Source organism: Rissa tridactyla, chromosome 9 (genome assembly GCF_028500815.1).
Source record: "Rissa tridactyla isolate bRisTri1 chromosome 9, bRisTri1.patW.cur.20221130, whole genome shotgun sequence".
NCBI classification, from domain to species: domain Eukaryota; kingdom Metazoa; phylum Chordata; class Aves; order Charadriiformes; family Laridae; genus Rissa; species Rissa tridactyla.
Window position 1 is genome coordinate 49,404,525 of NC_071474.1, and position 19,721 is coordinate 49,424,245.

General features: G+C 49.9%; 1 protein-coding gene across 12 annotated transcripts in view; it reads left to right on the forward strand.

The window, feature by feature from the left end:
• Nucleotides 1-17: 17 nt before the first annotated feature.
• Nucleotides 18-19,721, forward strand: part of HDAC8 (histone deacetylase 8) — a 29,223-nt gene continuing 9,519 nt past the window's right edge. For 2 of the 12 annotated variants that reach the window (XR_008468305.1, XM_054213386.1), the window contains exons 1-9: nucleotides 21-145; nucleotides 665-717; nucleotides 2,145-2,275; nucleotides 4,541-4,682; nucleotides 5,574-5,686; nucleotides 6,726-6,803; nucleotides 7,225-7,333; nucleotides 8,231-8,403; nucleotides 11,439-11,537. Coding sequence is in view for 9 of the 12 variants with exons in the window: in XM_054213386.1 (XP_054069361.1) it covers nucleotides 59-145; nucleotides 665-717; nucleotides 2,145-2,275; nucleotides 4,541-4,682; nucleotides 5,574-5,686; nucleotides 6,726-6,803; nucleotides 7,225-7,333; nucleotides 8,231-8,403; nucleotides 11,439-11,537 (985 nt within the window). In the remaining 3 variants the exon portion in view is untranslated. Of the gene's footprint in view, nucleotides 146-664; nucleotides 718-1,431; nucleotides 1,560-1,610; nucleotides 1,630-2,144; nucleotides 2,276-4,540; nucleotides 4,683-5,573; nucleotides 5,687-6,725; nucleotides 6,804-7,224; nucleotides 7,334-8,230; nucleotides 8,404-11,438; nucleotides 11,538-12,659; nucleotides 12,794-13,132; nucleotides 18,460-19,721 lie in introns of those variants that run through there. The other 10 variants (XM_054213388.1, XM_054213385.1, XM_054213387.1 and 7 more) reach the window with 10 other exon arrangements.

A 19,721-nucleotide genomic window follows, 5' to 3' on the forward strand; every position in this document is an offset into this window, starting at 1 on the left:
GGCCGGAAGTGCCCGCCGCGGCGTGCCCCGGGCGGCCCGGCCCGGCGTGGCGGCCCCGATGGCGGCGGCGGCGGCCCCGCCGGTCTACGTGTACAGCCCGGAGTACGTGGCCCTCTGCGACTCCCTCTGCAAAGTGCCCAAACGGGTCAGCGCTGCGCCGGGGGCGGGCGGGGAAAGGCGGGGGGGTGGCTGTTAACGGGCGTTGGGAGCGCCGTGGTAAGGTCTGGGGTCGGAGAGGAGCCCGCCGGGGAGTCACGGGGCATTGGGGAGGCTGCCGGCACCGGGGGCAGCGGGAGGGTGCAGGGAGCTTGGGGCAAGGGGCGGCGGCGGGGCCCTGGGCGGGAGGAGAGCCCGTCTCTCCCGTCACACCGCCGCTGGCGGCGGGAGCGGGGACACAGAAGGGACACTTCCCGGTGCCGCTGTTGGAGAAGCCGAGCGCTGCTGTGCCTTTTCCGGAGACGGCGGGAAGGCCCCCCGCGCCCTCCTGTGCCGCACACCTCCGGGGGAGCCCCTGTCCGGGGACCCAGCTCAGGCTGCTGCCAGTTCAGCTGTGCGCTGGGAAAAAATCACCTTATGCCTTCGATGCGAGTCGTTTCGCCCCAGTGGCTGTGCTTCCGTCACCTGCCCTAGAGCTGCTCTCACAGTCATCGTCTTCTTTTTTTAGGCCAGTATGGTACATTCGTTGATTGAAGCATATTCCTTACTTGACCAGATGAAGTAAGTGCTCCCATTTTCTGTGAAGAGAATATTTTTTTCTCTGCTAAGGTTTGGAAGATAGCGGGTAACTGCGGGTCTTATACTGTCCCCACTGGCAGTGTGATTATGGGAGCCCATGCAGCACGTATTTCTAGGATCTAAGGAAAGTCTGCTTGTTTTGCTAAACGGACAAGATTATGGTAATTATGGCAGGTGTAACATGATTATCCTTCGTGGTCTGACTGAATATAAATTGCCCTGTGCTTTCTCTGTAGAGCATGCTGTCACCCGTTGCTCTCATGGGTCTGCGTGGAAGTGGTGGTGTAGAAACCATCCTTGTTGGCGTGCTCCAAATCCACTGGCCTGTGCTGATGCCGAGAGGGACCGTATTGTTTTGCTGTGTTGTGATTGATTTGGGAGACTTTTTGTGGGGTCTTGGTGCTATTTGTGAGAGAAGATAAGCTGAGGTCTGAGGCAGAAGAGTGAGAACCCTCCTGCCCCATTAGGCTCTTGACACTGGGAGATATGAAGGGAAAGAAAAAGCTTAGCTTAGCTGCTCTTATGCAGAATCTCATAAAATCTTAAAAAAATCCTGCACTCCAGTTCAGCAGGGCTAGAAAGTCCTATTTGACCTTTTTGATTTTTTTTTTAAAGTATTTTTTTCTTTCTGGTCATTTTGGTAGAGCATGCTTGGGACATGGCTGCAGGTACCATTACCAAGGTGGACCCAAAGGGCTGTTTGCCCTGGCCGTGGGGTGAGAAGTGCTCGGCACCTGGGATACCCTCGAGCTGGGAACTTCTTGCATTCTTCCTGTAGCAATGGAGCTGTACTGCATTGCCTGCGTGCGCTCCCAGAGTCTGAGGTTCGGAGAGGGCTTCAACATGCCGCAAGATTTATTTAGACAGATTGCAAAGCACCCAAACCCCATAAAGGTGATGTGCAAGTTGCTGGTGAGAGAGACGGTCTCTGCTTTGAATGCAGGCGAAGTTAAGAGCACGTGAGGTGCTGCTCAGCTCTTGACCCAGCAGGCTGGTGTCCTGCCGCAGTGCTGGGCTGGGCCTGGATGTTTTCACTCTGTTATTTCCTTTGTGTGTAACCAGAATGTTGGATCTGCTGGGGATTGCTGAAACTAGGAGAACATGCAGAAAAGGGAAAAAAAACTTGATGCAAAGTGGAAAGGTTAATGCAGGCAGCACCTGCAGGTGTTCCTCATCAGAGTGGGCACAGCAGACAGTGCCAAGCTGGGGAAAAGGCCTGCTCCAGCTCAGCTGAGCCGCTTTCTCACTCAATGTGATGGTTCAGTGCAAGAGGAGGAGGGGCTTTTGTTTGCTTTTTCAACAGTAACTGGCAAAAGAAGGCTACTTGTCCGAGGAGGTTAAAGCTGGGCATTCCAGCCAAACCCTGGAGCCTCTTGTCCTGACATGCTCCCTTCCTCCTCTCTGTCTAGGATAGTCAAGCCAAAAGTGGCCTCCATGGAGGAGATGGCGAGCTTCCATACAGATGCCTACCTGCAGCACCTGCAGAAGGTCAGTGAGGAGGGAGATGATGACCATCCAGAGTCTGTGGAGTATGGACTGGGTAAGGACGCATATCTTCATCGAGTGATTAACTGAGTAGCAGGTCCAGGATGCTTTTTGCTGGCGCTGAGGTTAGACAGAGGGGTGAGCTCAGGTGGGCTGCTGGTTGTTTGTAGAAGGAAGCACTCTTTGATGGGGTGTTGGCTGGACCCTGTCAGCCAGCGGTCACCTGTCAGGCTGGCGTTTTCACTCTTGCCAGCAGAGGGTACCATCAGCCTCACACTGCTGCTGCTTGTAGCTCAGCCTGTCCCTGTGTGTACCGGGAGCCACTGCCTCTTGCTGCTGCTTTGAGGATCTTGGGCAGGACAGAAGGCCCTGACATGCCGCCCCTGGAACAGAGCTGAGACTGGCTGCCATAAGCCTACTGTGATGGAGGCACACCTGAACAACGGCCTGAAGCTACAGCCAGGGACCAGAGCGGCTGCTGTTCTCCTGGTGACTTTGCTTACATCTTGAGCAGAGGGCTCTTGCCTGCCTAGACTTAAGGCAGCCTGAGCAATGCAGTAGTGAAAGCAGGTGAGGGGGCTGTGGGAACTGTCTTAGTCTCGGGAACAGGAGGAGCGACCCGGCACTGAGGCAGTGGTGCAGATTCTGCGCTGATCTCATGAGTCTCCCCTAGATCTGCCCTTTACGTTTCTGAAGCTGATCTGTCTGCAGGCAGAGGAGCAGCCCTGGGGTCAGGCCTTGCTGGGGAACGGCTCCAGGGAGGCTGCTGTAGGAATAGGTGAAGATCATATTCTAGCTATAGACCTCCAGCATACCTAGGCTTATCTCATTGGTGGACATCTGTTTTAAGGGGGAGATACATCAGTGACCCTGATAGGGCAGCCAGAGAACTGAGGGTGTTTTTGCAAGATTGGTATGAGGGACCAGTAGGTCAGTCTAGCCAGGCACACAGATCAGAAGCTGGTTCAAGACCCATCTGTGAATAATCTGAGTGGAAGGAAACATTTTGATTCTTGATTTTTGTGGTGGGTTAACCTTGGCTGCCCACCAGGTGCCCATCAAGATGCTTGCTCTCTCCCCTTCCTCAATAGGGTAGGGAGAAAACGCGACGGAAAAGATCGTGGGTCGAGTTAAGGACAGGGAGATCACTCACCAGTTACCATCAGGGGCAAACCAGACTTGACTTAAAGAAATTAGTTCAATTTATTGCTAATTAATAACAGAGTAGCATACTGAGAATTTAAAACAAAACTAAAATCACCTTCCCCCTCATCCACCCTCCTTCCCAGACTCAACTTCACTCCTGGCTCTTCTGCCTCCCTCCCAAACAGTGGTGCAGGAGGATGGGGAATGGACATTGTTAGTTCATCACACATTGTCTCTGCTGCTCCTTCTTCCTCATACTCTTCCCCTGCTCCAGCGTGGGGTCCCTCCCATGGGAGACAGTCCTCCATGAGCTACTCCAGCGTGGTTCCTTCCCATGAGCTGCAGTTCTTCATGAGCTGCTCCAGCGTGGGTCCCTTACGCAGGGTACAGTCCTTCAGGAACAGGTTGCTCCAGCGTGGGGGCTCACAGGTCCTGCCAGCAAACCTGCTTCAGCGTGGGCTCCTTTCTCCATGGGGCCACAGGTCCTGCCAGGAGCCTGCTCCGGCATGGGCTCTCCATGGGGTCACAACCTCCTTTGGGCACCCACCTGCTTGGGCGTGGGGTCCTCCATGGGCTGCAGGTGGGTATCTGCTCCACTGTGGACCTCCATGGGCTGCAGAGGGACAGCCTGCCTCACCATCATCTTCACCACAGGCTGCAGGGGAATCCGTACTCTGGTGCCAGGAGCATATCCTCTGCCTCGTTCTCCACTGATCTTGGCCTCTGCAGAGCTGTTTCTCTCATGTCTTCTCACTTCTTTTTCCTAGCTGCTGCACAGCATTTTTTACCCATTCTTCAATATGTAACCACAGAAGCGCCACCAGCATTGCTGATGGGCTCAGCCTTGACCAGCAATGGGTCTGTCTTGGAGTCGTCTCTGTCCAACATGGGTGCAGCTCCTGGTGTCTTCTTATAGAAGCCAGCCCTGCAGCTCCCCCCACTACAAAAACTTTGCCCCACAAATCCAATGCAATTTTTTTTCCCTGCTTACGCCTTCTGAATCTGCTGTGCGAGTCTGAATCTGATACATGTTGTGAGGGTTTTGTGCCATGGCCTTTTGATTGTCCCTGTAACAGAAAGAGCAGCAGTTAAAGAAAGAGCTCAAAACAAAAAGAATATGCTTCTACCAGAGGAAAAGGCCTGTCATGTCTGACACATGGACTCTTGCCCACAGGTTACGACTGTCCAGCTACTGAAGGGATCTTTGAGTACGCAGCAGCTGTGGGAGGAGCCACCATCACTGCAGCCCAGTGCCTGCTGGATGGCAAGTGCAAGGTAGCGATTAACTGGCCTGGAGGGTGGCATCATGCAAAGAAGTAAGAAAACAATCTCTTCCCTTGTGTTTTCTCACCTGGTGTCTGAACCCTGCCTCCTAGGTCCCAGCTTCCCTGCGAACCCTCAGGGTGCGGCCATCCAGCTGGAAGAGAGAGCGTGGTGTGAGAGGGGTGAGGGAAGGCAGGAGGTAGATAGGAAAGAAGCAGAGTGTAGCGCAGAGGCCTGAGAGCACGTTGGTACAGCCCAATCCTGGTGCTGTCATGGACTGCAGCGTGGGTCTAGGGCAGATAAATTCAGAGGAGTCCCACCATCCATTGATACTTGGTTATCTCTGGGAGTTCAAGTGGGAATGGAACTCGCAAAGTCCGTAGAGAAGGGCTGTGGAAGGGCACACAGTTGGTGCCACTCCCAGCTTGGAAGAGAAGGGGAACATGGCAACATGTTGTCCAAATTCTGTAGCTTTTTTGGTTTAATAAGAAGAGGTTTGAAACTGTGCGGGACCCACCTCTGGTTTCCCTTGTGGTCTCTGGGTGGCTGTTTGCTCTGAGCTGTGGTGTCAGTAACAATCTTCCAGAACGACAGGAGAAGTAAAAATTTCGTCCTTGAATCCTGTGATTCTGGCGTGGTAAAATAATTTGTTTCCAGGGCTTCCCCATTTTCCATGGATATATGTTTTATTTTAACTTATGTCACCCATCTCCCAAGGCCCAGGGTTGAGAAGCAATTGGCACAAGCAGTCGTGTTCCCTGTGCTTCCCAGCCTTGCGTTGAGCTGCTCCTGACCCATCCTTTGATTGCTGCTCGGCCTTGGCCAGGCTCTTCACCTTCCTCTGCCCCGCTGCGAGGTGGAGACTTGCAAAGTGAAAGTGACAATGCTGATATCGATGGCGATTGCATTGGTGATGTTCAACCTGACAAACATTGTTTTCACAGAGATGAAGCTTCTGGTTTCTGTTACCTGAATGACGCTGTCTTGGGGATCCTGCGGCTACGCCAGAAATTTGACCGTGTCCTTTATATCGATTTGGATTTGCATCATGGGGATGGTAAGGCGCAGGACAGGCTGCAAACAGCAGAGACACACAGACTCAGGGCGAGGAATGGGAGAAGTCGAGGCCTGTCGGGGCAGTAGGGCTTTACCTGCTGCAAGAGCTGTGGCTTTCCTTCCTTTCAGTACAAGTTCCCTCAATCCATTTCTGCGTTGTCCTGCTTTCTGGATTTGCCTTATGCTGCTTATCAGACCTCTTGAGGGCCTGGGCAGCAGTCTTGTACCTAAAGCAACAAACAGTATCTTGCCATTCCAGTAATCCCCTCTGCCAGGGGCTCTCCAGCAAGTACTTCCCCAAGTCCCCTGTCTGCCATCCCGGCAGAACAGCTGCTGACAGTGCTTAATAGTTTAATGCCACCACGGCAAGAGGGAAGCAGTCAATAGTAAATGTTGCTTTTAAAGAAGGCTCGACGCTATAAAACTAGAGCCAGAGCTGGCCGTGCTCTCTCCTTCAGGGACATTATTTCAACAGCATTTATCATGTCCTGCTCTCCTAAATTTTATGGTGTGTTTCATTTTGCTCTGTTTTCCCCCCGCATTTGGTTTCTGTTAAGTTTGCTGTTACTTCTTTTTCCCTCCCCACCCCAACTATTTTAATGTGTCTTTAAGGAAAAGGAAAGACACGTTGAACAGCAGCAGTGCTAAGAAAAGGCAAGAGAGCCCGGTAGGTCTGGTTCTAATCAGAGTCAAGCCCTAGCCAAGGCATCCCTGCTCAGCTCCCTCCCCCAGCATTGCAGGCCAAGTAGCGCAGTCGAGTGCTGCTAATGTGGGCACTGACCTGAGCTATTGAGACCCATTCAGTACTGATTAGCATGAGACCTGCCAATTTCATTCCAGTTATGACCTTTGCTGCAGTTGAATTTGGGTCTCCGTTGATTAAGGATGGATTTATTTAGCCACATCTGTTTTTCTGCGTTGTTCATTCTGTTCCTGCTCTGCTTGCTGCCTCATGTTTATTGAGTGGCTTGTTTGTGTTTAGACTCTGGCATTTATGTGAATGATGCATGAAAGCTTTTTTCTCTTCCCTTTTCTGATAGGAGTTGAAGATGCCTTTAGTTTCACGTCAAAAGTCATGACTGTTTCTCTGCACAAGTTTTCGCCAGGATTTTTCCCAGGCAAGTTGAACGTGCGAGGTTTGTGCTAATTCGGCTCTTGCATCACTGATGAGGCCCCAGCAAAGGCAAGTCCCATCCCTTCTGTCCAGCAGAGCTTTCTCACTGCCTCTCCTGTTAACCCACAAAAAAGAACGAAGAGTGAACTATGCTTGGCATTTCCCCCTTTCTGGCTGTGGCTAAGCTCTGGGCAGAGCCACTGCTGGGCAGCCACCTGCAGCCCTTGAAAACTGCATGACAGAATTGGCAAAGGGTGAGAACCAGGTCCATCCAACCCTTCCTTTATTGGTGGTGGCAAGTGGAATTTTCCATAAGCATGGCAAAGGTCCTGGCTCTCTGCTCTCATCTGAGACATCCCACACGTTTCTCTTGCTGCCGGTCCCCTTTGCCTCATAATTAACCCTGGGGTGTTTTTGTTTTTCAGGCACAGGTGATGTGACAGATGTTGGCCTGGGGAAAGGCCGCTATTACAGTGTGAATGTACCTATTCAAGATGGCATTCAGGATGAGAAGTATTACCAGATCTGTGAAACGTAAGCCCTCTTGCTCTGATACAGTTTACTTGCATGGGATTTTAGAGAATAAATAACTACCATAAGCATATCAAATAAGAATTGGGGATGCTTAGGTTCTCTTAACCAAGGCAAAAACATTTATTCAAGGGATCACATGTGTTTCTACTTTAGCAAAATAAAAACGTTGTTGTGAAAGGAACATGTTTTTCTCCAGTATTTGCCTTGTATTTTGGGCTTTGGAGCACAGTGCTGGGAACAGGATTATTCCCTTTGTGGTGTTTGTAGTACTAAAAACCTGGAGCAAAGCCAAATGTCTGACATGCCCAGTTGCCTTCTGCAAGAGAAAATACTTCTAATAAACTGTCTCCAGAACACTGGCCGTGCTGCACCCCAGGATCGGCTAGAGCCGGGCAAAATGTATTTCTGCCTTAAGAGCCATATGGGAAAGAGGAGAGTGAGAACCTAGACAGAACCTTCCTCTGTTCGTCCTGTCCTGGTGAGAGGTGTCTGAGAGTTTAGGATTGTTGTCTTGCCAGACCCTACTCTTCACCATGACTTTAACAGGGGAGAAAAGCCCCTGCATTTGGCTTGCAGCTGTTCTGCTCAGGGCGGTCAATGTAAACGTGTGGTTTGATGCTACCACTAAGCCGATCAGGACTAGATGCCCCCTCCCCGCTGTTCTCAGTGATGCTTTTGCCTTGTGATGAGCGCTTTGAGAGCTAACCTTACTGCAGGAGAGTAGCAGAGGCAGAAGGCTAACTGGGAGCAGAGGGAGCGTAACTGGTATGAAGGGGGTGGGAGCAGAGAATACAGACACCTTGAGAAGCATCAATGGATCTGAGGGATCAGGGCTATGCTACCAGCATCCCTCTGAGCCACATCTGCGGTAAGCCCCACCGCTTCTCCTCTCCACAGTGTGCTGAAGGAGGTGTATGCCGCCTTCAACCCAGATGCGGTTGTGCTGCAGCTTGGGGCAGACACCATCGCCGGAGATCCCATGTGCTCTTTCAACATGACGCCTGAGGGAGTGGGCAAGTGTCTGAAGTACGTCCTGCAGTGGCAGCTAGCAACTCTCATCCTGGGAGGAGGTGAGTGCATGCGCATCCTGCTGTTCACGAGGAAGCAGGTTTGTCGTCTTGCGACCCTTCCTTGAGTGTGTGCCTTGAGGCTCGGGCACTGGCTGGAGGTCAGCAGGGTGACTTCTGGGCAGCCTCAGGAGGGCACTCTGTGGCTCAGTACTGTTTTCCCACAGGCCTGAAATCATAGAATAGTTTGGGTCAGAGGTGACCTTAAAGATCATCTAGTTCCAACCCCCCTGCCATGGGCAGGGACACCTCCCACTAGACCAGGTTCCTCAAAGCCCCATCAAATCCTTGATACTGAGAGGTGCAATTCTCAATCCTGACCCTAAGACCTTGAGTTAAAGGCTCCTTGGTTCCTCTGGAGGAGAGCAGAGGCTGTTAACCCCGATGAACTGACCCTGGCTTCTCATTGGCACCTCTGATTAACATCTCTGTTCATCAGCCCTGCAGCGCTTCTCTTCAAAAGCGAGCGCTGTGTTCCCAAACTTACCTCAGGCATCTGGCAATGAATGAATTCATGTGGATTCAAGCAGGGGCTTGGGAAAAGGACTGGCTGCCTGCACGGTATAGCAGGGCTCTGATACCCAGAGAAAGCTAAGGTTGACTTAGCTCTGTGATGCTGCATAATCCAGTGGGGAGAGCACGGCACAGGCTTTATGGAGTAGAGCATTTCAGAACAGCAAAAGCCACTGTGTGATAGGGAGAGCCCCCCAGATCTGTGCCTGGAGCCATATCAGCTCTAGCTGTTCTCTTTTTTGAGATGGTAGAGATCAGGTAGAGCACATTGAGCCTAAAATTTGATGTGCCAGTGCACATTGTTTTGGAAAGGTTACGAGTGTTCAGTCCTGCTGTGGCATGTCTGTGGGTATGCTGGGAATGGCACCTTTCAGGCAAAAAGAAACCCCAAAACTTCTGGCAAAAACTGAGAGCCAACTATTTGTCAGTTGTGAAAATACCAAGTGTCTTTTTGGTATTTTCAAAACTGAAATTGCGTATCACACTTTTTCAGTTTGTGAGTATGTCCCACCACTGCAGCTTGTGGAAGTATTTTGAAGGGGAAATTGGGGAAGGAGTCTTGCAAAAAAAAAAAAAAAAAAAAAAAAAAAAAAAAACAAAACCAAAAAACCCAACCCAATCAGAAGGGAATGCTAAAAAATACAGTCTTCCTCTCTTTTTAAAGTGGTTTTCTGTCTTACTATTTTAGTGGTCTTTGCTGGGGGAAAAAAAAACTTTTTCTGAGTCTCTTGCAGGATTGCTTTCAGCTCAGGTTTCTCCTTGTGAGCTCATGTACCATTGCCATGGAGGTGACCATTACCATACTGACTGTGAAACCTCATTTACTTGTAAAGCAGTTACAAGTTGTACTAATGAGCTTCATATTTATCCTCTCAAACACGACAGTGCTAAAGAGCTCACCAGCTGTTGTGTGAAAGGGGTAAAACGGTTTTGGCAGAAAGTAAACCCCCTTGCATTCTAATACTCCTCACCGAGGTGGGAGGCTAGGTGCAGCTAGGTTTAAATTCTGAGGGATGCCCAATTCACCACTGTCAGTCCAGTCGCATTTAATATATTAAACTATTACGATTTGGATACACTAATAGTGGACTGCATCTTCGGTCTAGTCATGCTCATGAACTAACATGGCCACTCTCAAGTCTTTGGTCGTGTTCAATGAGAAACTGAAATGACTAACTACTTAAATAGTGTGGTTTATTTAAGCAACAGATATATAGGTTCTTATGGGTTGCTGGGGATAAATACACTGTCTGCAAAGCACGTGCAAATAAAAGTATTGTTAATCATACAAAACACGACAAAGTTATAGACAATACACCCTGGCTGTAAGTGTGGGAAAGAGACTCTTTAGAGAGATTTCTAAGTTTCCTGATGAAGCACACGGTATAGTCCAAGTCTTACCCACAGGCGTCTCTATGTGGGGGAAGAAAGGCTCAGCCCGTCGACTGGTCCCAGAAGTCAAAGGCAGTCTGTGATGGAGTCCTCCTTGACTTGTTCACGATGGTGTCTTCCCTGCTAACCCCCCTTTCTTGGGCTATTTTTAGACTATTTTGTACCTTTAAGGTGCGGTTTGAGTGGCTTTAGTCATAAATACTTTTATTATGATTGGTGTAAAATTATCTCACCTCACATTTAAAGGTACAGTTTACGAAAAATTCAGGGCACAGACTCAAGGAGGAGCGGTCGCACCTTGGAGGCGGATAGCCTTTGGGATGGAGGTGTGTTTTGGTGTCATAATGACACTATAATGAGCAAAGTTTGCACAAAGGACAGCATTTCATCAAAATTCGACAGACTGTTGGCTCAGAGTATCAAGTATGCAGCTTATCAGTTCCATAGGACCATCTCGTTCCCGTATCTGCTGTATTATCACAGGGAGAGACCGTGGACTCTCCATTCCGCTTTGTCCCCCGTGTTGCTTTGCAAGCAATATTGTACAGGGAATCGCAGATGACATGGTGGATTATTCACGTAGCAGCTGCGGCTGTATTCTACCCTAGAAGCTTTTTGATTTTATAATGTGTGAACAAAGCTGTATTTTTGATCATTTGAGTAATTATTCCATACCAGCAAATGTCTGGGAATGCGTATTATGCTTTATGGGTTGAAGGCTGGCATTAAAAAGCAGGAATCCCCTGTCTCCACTGCTGCCCTTGCGCTTCTCTCCCTGCTACCTTTTAACACCTTTCCTTGCTGCCAGGAGAGAGCCTAGCACGTGGGGCCAGGGTCTCCTGCTGGATCTGAGATGGTGGCTGGAGGAGCCTGGCCTGTCCCACACTAGATGTAACTGGGGTTCAGTTTGGGAGGTCTGCCCTTGCATACAGTGTCATTCGGACCTGGCCTCGTGTAGCTAGCAGGTGCAAAATGCAGGTTTTGGCCACAGCTTGAGTGGATGAAATAAGCTGAATTCACGTAAACTGCGTGCGTTGCCTCTGCAATTTGTCCCTTCCACTAAAATCTCTCCCTCTCTCTTCCATCTTCCCTTTCCCCACTCTTCCCCTCCAAAATCACAATTCTCGCTGGAGACAGGAGGCTACAACCTTGCCAACACAGCTCGCTGCTGGACATACTTGACTGGGGTCATCCTTGGGAGAACACTGTCCTCCGAGATCCCCGATCACGAGGTAAAGCTCTGACAAACCGTTCCTTCTTGTGCGAGAGCTGAGTCGTTCCACCTAATCCAAACGGCGTCCTTGCCACTCAATACTGTTTTGTTGAGACACTCCTGTAACAATAACGCACTGTCCTAGCAGCACAGTGGGTGCTTGTTCCCAAAACCCAAGCCTGTCTGCATCTTTTTGCAAGTGATCTCGGGCACCAATAAACTCCTGTCTCAGATAATTACAGAGAGGGTGGTGAGGGGGAGTCACCTGTTTGCTCAAAGAGCTCTTTGGCTTGAGCGTGTACTTTTGCCAGGAGAGAGCCAGGCCTCTCTCAAGGCTTTGAATTTTAGCCCTGCTTTCATCAACTTACAGAAAGTAACAACCAGGTGCAACTTTGGAGCTTTTCTGACCAGCGGTCTTGCAGTGGGCCGTGGCGCCTGGTGCTGTTCGTGATCCCCTATGAGCTGTCTCAGCTCCAGTGCTGGCGCTTTTAATGTCTGGAGTGGGGCTGGACGGCTGGTTGAATGGACACAATCTAGGTCTCAAACAGCAGATCAATATTATTGACCCTACAGAAACACACCTGCACGTGCAATGCAGTTCAAGCTTACCGTGACTACAAAGGAGAATTACGGTTTTGCCGTTGTCTAAGGATCTCATGGACCAGTATGCACAAGGAAGTAAAGCATTTGTGTGGGTTCAAACTGGAAATTCATCATTATACAAACTGGTGATTACAGATACAAGATGTTTTTTGAGGGGTGTCGTGCTTATGATCCTTTAACCAGGTTTCTGCAGAAACAGGTTTTAAACAAGATTGGATCTTTCGTTTATGCAGGCAGTGAAAAGGATGGTTCCCTCTGTAGGAATTAACTGCTGAAGGTGGTTAGGTTTTGCCTGTTTGTTGTTGATCTGAACGGTTTATTTGTTGTGTTAGTGATTCCTGCACCAAGGGCCCTGAAGGATAAGAGCAGTATGCACCTTCCTCCAGGGGTGCTAATCTCTCTGGTGACCAGCGACAGGACATGAGGAAATGGAGTGAAGCATCAGTAAACTAGTGTGAAATGCTTTCATAAACAATGTTGAGATCTTTTTGTAAGGTGTGATTATTTTTTTTTTTTTTTCCCCTGGTGGGATTTACAGAATGATGAAGGTGGAGGGAGCACAGCATGCTCGCATGCAGTGGGAGCAAGGTGGCTCACCAGGCAGAGCAGTGGGCTCTCAGACCCAGCCTTCTGGCTGCTGCTGCCTCCTGGAGGCTATTTTCTGGGGAGGAGGTAAACCATGTTGCTCTGTTTTGCACCGAGCTGGGGAGATTTTGCCTCTGTGTGATCGTGTGCTCCGGCTGTGCTTTTGTGTTTTGTGTGAGATACTGTGTATATGCAGGCAGCAGTGAGCCAGCGGCACGTTTGGTGTACTTTTTGAGCATGATGTGTTGGGGAGGGAGGTGTTTGCAACCAAATGAAAGGAACTGGCAGCCGGTGACCAGCACAGGGGGTGGTGATAACACAGGGCACTGCTACTGTGGGAGGAGGTCCTGGGGCAGAATCCCCATTGGCCGGTCTGTAAAGGTCTTCATTCTTGAATTCAACCTCTTATGCGCTTTTCATTGCCAGGGGTCAAAGAGACAAGCTGTGGCCCTGCTAAGATACCACAAACTGAACACAGCTGCGTTCCTGAACTGCTCCTGCCCCTTCTTCCGGGGGTCTCCAGGAGGATTAGAAGCAGGAGAAGCAGCATCTGAGCCCTGTCAAGGGAACAAAAAGCACTTCGTACCTGCTGAACAACCTCTGCTTCGCTCCCCACCCCACCAACTGCCACTGCTGCTCCCAGCAGTGAGCAAACAGGAAGCCAGGCCTTTTTGGGGGAATGGCAGGGGCTTGGGGCAGGGAATGGGACAATTTGCATTGTGAGTGGGGTGTGGGTGTGTGTGCAGAGCTGAAGAGAATTGGGAAGTGGAGTTGGACCCTCTGTAGCGAAAGCTGTTTCCCCTTCCCAGCCCACAAGAGCTTTCTTCCCAAACTGTGCATCTGAGACGTGCTGCAAGAAACAGTTGTGTCATGGTTATGTCCACTGCAAGTGGTTTTTTTTCTCCCCTGGCCTGGACACAGGACTTTGCTCGCTTGACTTGTTGCAATGATCTTAAATAGCATGGGAATGTACAGTCTGGAGGATGGTACCTCCTTCATCATCTCAAGAGAGCAGTGTTGTCCAGGAAGCTGTCAGTCTGTCTGCCTAACTCCTCTCCTCTCTGCTGCAGATAGCAGATGCGGGGGGATGAGTATAAAGAATAGTGCAAACACAGAGTTTCTCTGGATGCTGTTCCAGTTTTCTGGATGTCCAGAAGTGATGTATGGCCAAGAAGTATTCTGCTATCTCTCTATTTGCCCGTTGGTAAGATGTAAGGCTTGGTTTGCAAGAGGATTCAGCATTATTATGGTACTTAGATGTTTAAGCGGGTCCTGGGGGCAGCTCTGGGTGTTCAGCAGTTCTCCAGACCTGTCCTAGTCAAGTGAGACCCTGGGTAAAAAGAAAAGTGCAAGGCTAGCGACTGGCTGTGCCCAGTGGGCTCTACGGGACTTGCTGAGTGCATGCAGGAAAGGCGGTGGCTGCTTCTCCAGGTGGCACGTTTTGGGCCATCTTTTTGGTTTCTGTAATTCCTTGCGCTTCATCCGGTACTTGACAGGACTGAATTGGCTGAGCCTCTGGTTCGGAGCGAGGCAGGGATACCTGGTTATATGCAAAGATGTGATCCAGTATGCACCTTGCATGGGGTAACACTAAAAGTAGGGGCTTTAATCTTGTTCTTCATTAAAATCCTGCCTACCATAAATGAGGCAGGAGCATTACATCTGAGAGCCCACTCTGCCACCTCGGCTTGAATTATCTGGAATATTTTCATCCACCTTATGCAATGAGGATGACAGGTCCAGTGTCTGTAGCACCAAGGTTTCAGGTGATGCAAAGGTCTGTACCCTTGTAACAGATAGAATTCACATGTATGCAGCAGTCTCCATCTGCATCATCTGAGTTTTCTGTCTTCTGGATACTCTTCAACAGTCGGGGAGTTGTGGGTAGGTTATCCTTGCCCATTGCCCCCAGCCTGTGTATTACAGCGTGTAAGTCTTGCTGTGTGCAGAAAATGTTGTGGCATTTCTCTGTGTAGAAGATTGCTAAAAGATACCTATGAGGGGGTATATAGGGCTAGTAACAGGTACCAGGACTTTCATTTTAAAAAATAAATTAATTGGAAAATTGCCTGGCTCATGAAAACTGGACATATTAAAAAATAATTACTTTTAGATATCAAAACTCCCCTTTCAAAGAAAACTGGCACCCAGTGCAGTAACATTCTCTTTTGTTTATTCTTAAGGGCTTTATCTGGTTTGAGATAATGGAAGCAGTTGGGCTTCCACCACTTCCTTTAGGAAAATTCCCATTTTCAAAAAGCTTTCTGTCACAGGAAATGCTCAGATTTTCTGGTTGGTTCCCTCAGGTTGGTTTTGTCCCAGTATCCCCGGTGTCACCGAGCTGTTCTTACCTAACTCTCAGGGCTTAGACCTCCCAGCTGGAGACTCCAGTAGCTCCTCTTGCAGTGTAAAAACTTGGTTCTTCCCATCTCTTCTTCCTTAGTAAAGCCTTTCGGACAACTTTTTGTTCTCATTGGAAACTGCATCTTTGGATTTATAGCTTAAGTCTTTTTCATACTTTGAAATAAAATGGGAAGCAGTGCAGATGTGCATCAAACCTGGATGTGATTTCTCCAGCTGATTTGCACTTGGTTGCTTGACAGTGGTTTGGGTCAGTGCCTGAATGTCTCTTAGTAAGAAAGTTGGGTTTGGGGCTGCTGTTACGCTGTCTCTGAGACAGACACAAATGCAACAATTTCTGGTTACTTGGTCCCATGTTTTGCTGAGGCTGTCTGACAGAATGGCTCTGTAATAAGATTACAGCAGCAATAAACACCTTCTTTGACATGATTTCTGAAGACCACTCTGGCTTGGAGAGGAGAAAAATTGTTTTCCAAGAGTGGAAAGCTCTGTTGGAGCTTAGCTACAGAATCCCCTCTTAATCCGGTCTAGGTTTGGGTACTTAACTAAATGCAAGTTCCTTTTAACACAGCAACACTGCCATGGGCAGGAGGCAGGAACCTTGCTGCAGTCGGGCAGCTGCAGGCAATCTGCAGTGAAGCTGACATCCTTCTTATTGTTTGTCCTGTTTTCCATGAGATCAGAAGCCATGGCAGATCCCAAGCAGTTTTAGGCTTGTCTTCACTGCAGCTAATGTTGCCTTTTAATTTGGATGCTGTCCCCGATCTGGCTCCTCTCCGCACAGACCAAACTGCCTGATCCTGCTCGTGTGGGCTTTCAGCTGAGGCTGCAGCCTGGTGGCTGCTTTACTCAAACCAGTAACTTCCTTGTGTCTGTGGTCCTCCAAGCTCTTGTCACTCATGGAAAAAGAACAGTCAACTGGAAAAATTGCCAGCTGGATCTGTGTACTCGTCAGTGGGAAATTAATAGCTGAAGCTAATAAACCAGTGAAGCTGTGAAAAGGCCAGTCGTTGTGTTGGATGCGATGGTTTGAGCCTGGCACCAGGAGGGGCCAGCTGGGAAAATGCTGTTACTTGCTGTCCTGGTTCCAGCGGGGATATGGTTAATTTTTCCTGGTATTCCATGACATGTGAGCCATGCCCCCGGCTGGAAGTCACTGCTTGGAGCGGGGCATCCCAGGTCCGGACGGGGAGCGGCGGTTCCATAACCGTGTTTGTATATTCCTCTATCTGTGTTATTGTTGTTGTTTGCTTGTTCCCTTTGCTGTTCTGTTAAACTGCCTTTGTCTCAACCCAAGAGTCTTGCCTTTTTTCTTCCGATTCTTCCCATATTGGGAAGGCCCGAGAGAGCGACACGTGGTTCTTTGTTGCCGTCTGAGGCTAAACCATGACACGTGCTCATTGCAGAAGGCATGCGCAGCCTGAGCGTATGAGGGCCAGTGTGTGTCTTCTTCCCAGCTCTTGGCTTAGCAACTGCAGTCTCCACCTCTGTTATGTCCCAGCCTTTGTGTGTGTTAATCTATGCCCGCAGAATCTATTCCCCTTGTCATGGGAATCCCAGTTGGTTGATGAAACTCATGGGAGAGTTGCAGCCAGGTACCTGCACAGCCCCCACATTGGGGCTTCCTGTGGCTCAGCTATTCGGCACGGTGCTCTGTCTTCTGGTGAGGGATTGCATGGGCTTTGGCATGCACGAGAGCAGGAGTTTGAGATCTACTAGCCTCTCTTTGTCGAGTGGATGTGCAAGCCCTGTCTTAAGGCCAGCGTGGGACAGCTTGTACTGGATAGCATTGTGCTTCTCCCCCAGAGTGTTCATCCAGGGATGGGAACCTACTGCTTCTTAGGAGCGCTGAAACAAGTCTGATTTCTGAGGAAAGCTGCAAGGTGCATACAGGTACCAGTCTCTCCTGGAAGCCTGCTCCTGAACCCTGCCTTTGGGACACAGCACAGTCAGGAATACCCATGTCCAACAGTACATGCACATAGGTCCTTAGCAGAGGGAGATGCTTCTGTAGTAAGGCAGCTACAAGAAATGCTTGTGCTTGAGGCCTGGGGAGAGGTCACGGTGGAGAGCGCAGTGAGAGTGCGCTGACGCAACTCCCTGTGCGGATGCTGGTGGGGAGAAAAATCTCAGGCCTGGCTTTCTGAGACCTCTACGCTCGTTAAGGGCATAGAAACCTGGCTTCTTGTGCCACTGCTTGCCAGCCCCTTCACAATGAAGAGAGGCATATGAGCGTGGCAGCACATGGCCCCACATGTTTAACGTCCAAGCGAGGATGGTGGAGGTTTGTTTTGGGGCTCTTAACTTGGAGATGCCATGGGAGCGCTTGGCTGGGTGTTTGGTGGGTGGCTACATGGAGAAGGCAAACTCCATCAAGCAATTCAGTGCCCAGGATGCAGGTGTCCGCCTTCCCTCGAGGATATATGCGTGTTCTGCAGTGTATCTGGGGTCCTCCTCCTGCCCAACTGCATTTCAGCTTGGATGTGGGGGTGGCTGTATATCCTCTGGCTTCCTCTGAAGCATGGAGAGGGGTATGTCAAGACTTGGCTCTGTTTAAAAAAGCCACAGTGTGAACCAGGAAAGCCTTGTGTAAACAAAAGCAAGCTTCATCCTGTTCTGCATCCATAAGATGGGCTGTTGCCTGTGGAGGGCTTGGACAAAATTAGGATGAAGCTTCCATTCTCCACCTTTGCCAAGGGAGGAGGCTCCCAGCCACCAGCAGATTTGCTGATGGATGCAGGCAGGGTGTGCAGTTCAGTGCAGCGTTTACCAGCCGCCGCGGGCACAGATCTGAGCGCACATGCCGGCCCACTGAGCACTCCGTAACACAACTTGCTGCTCTTGCACTCGTGCGCTTCCTATGAGGGATCTGAGTCTGTTAAAGTCAAATGGCTCTTTTCAAGCTGCCTATGGAAGGGATGAGCCAGCTTGGGAGTTGACATCCAAAGTCATCGAGGACCTTTTCACGGAATCACGGAATCTTCAGAGTTGGAAGGGACCTCTAGAGATCATCTAGTCCAACTCCCCTGCTAGAGCACGATTGCCTAAAGCACATCCCTCAGGGCTGCATCCAGGCGGGTCTTGAAAATCTCCAGAGAAGGGGACTCCACAACCTCCCTGGGCAGCCTGTTCCAGTGCTCTGTCACCCTCACTGTAAAGAAGTTTTTCCGTGTATTTGAACGGAACTTCCTATGTTCTAGCTTGTGCCCATTGCCCCTTGTCCTGTCGCTGGGAACCATTGAAAAGAGCCTGGCTCTGTCCTCCTTAAACCCACCCTTTAGATACTTGTAAACATTAATCAGGTCCCCCTCAACCTTCTCTTCTCCAGGCTAAAGAGTCCCAGCTCTTTCAGCCTTTCCTCATAAGGGAGGTGCTCCAGTCCCATAATCATCTTGGTTGCCCTACGCTGGACTCGCTCCAGTAGTTCCCTGTCCCTCTTGAACTGGGGAGCCCAAAACTGGACACAGTACTCCAGTTGTGGCCTCACCAGTGCAGAGTAGAGGGGGAGAATGACCTCCCTCGACCTACTGGCCACAGTCTTCCCTATGCAGCCCAGGATGCCATTGGCCTTCTTGGCGACAAGGGCACACTGCTGGCTCATGGATAATTTGCTGTCTACCAGGACCCCCAGGTCCTTCTCCTCAGAGCTGCTTCCCAGCATGTCCGCCCCTAACATATACTGGTGTTTGGCATTCTTCCTTCCCAGGTGCAGGACCCTACACTTGCTTTTGTTGAACCTCATTAGGTTCTTCTCTGCCCAGCTCTCCAGCCTGTCCAGGTCACGCTGGATGGCAGCACGGCCCTCTGGAGTGTCGGCCACCCCTCCCAGCTTGGTATCATCAGCAAACTTGCTGAGGATACACTCTGTCCCCTCATCTAGGTCATTAATGAATATATTGAACAAAATTGGTCCAAGTATTGACCCCTGAGGGACACCACTCGTTACAGGCCTCCAACTGGACTCTGTGCCGCTGATCACAACCCTCTGGGTTCTGTCACTCAGCCAGCTCTCGATCCACCTCACTGTCACCTCGTCTAGCCCATACTTCCTCAGCTTCCTAATGAGGATGTTACGGGAGACAGTGTCAAAAGCCTTGCTAAGGTCAAGGTAGATGACATCTACGGCTCTCCCCTCATCCAGCCAACCTGTTATAACATCATAGAAAGCTATCAGATTGGTCAGGTATGATTTGCCCTTGGTAAATCCATGCTGACCACTTCCAATAACTTCCTGTTCCTCTATGTGTTTGGAGACGACATCCAGAATGAGTCGCTCCATTACCTTCCCAGGCACAGAGGTGAGACTAACCGGCCTGTAGTTCCCTGGGTCCTCCTTCTTGCCTTTTTTGAAGATTGGAGTGACGGTTAGCCTTCCTCCAGTCCTCAGGCACCTCTCCTGTTCCCCATGACTTTTGCTGTCTGGCTTCTCTTAGTGGCTCTGCTTTACAACAAAGCGATCTGGAAGACCAGTCTTTGCTGGTCACAGTTGTCAGAGCAGAAGACAGTAAGATGGTTGAAGGCAAATATGGTTTTTGCAAGACATGGTTTGGAATAATACTTGTACACCATCGTTGAGAGCCATAGCCCATCTTTCTCTGACATTTACTGAACTTAAAATACACTTTCTATCTTTTTTAGCGGACTCGTCTTGCAA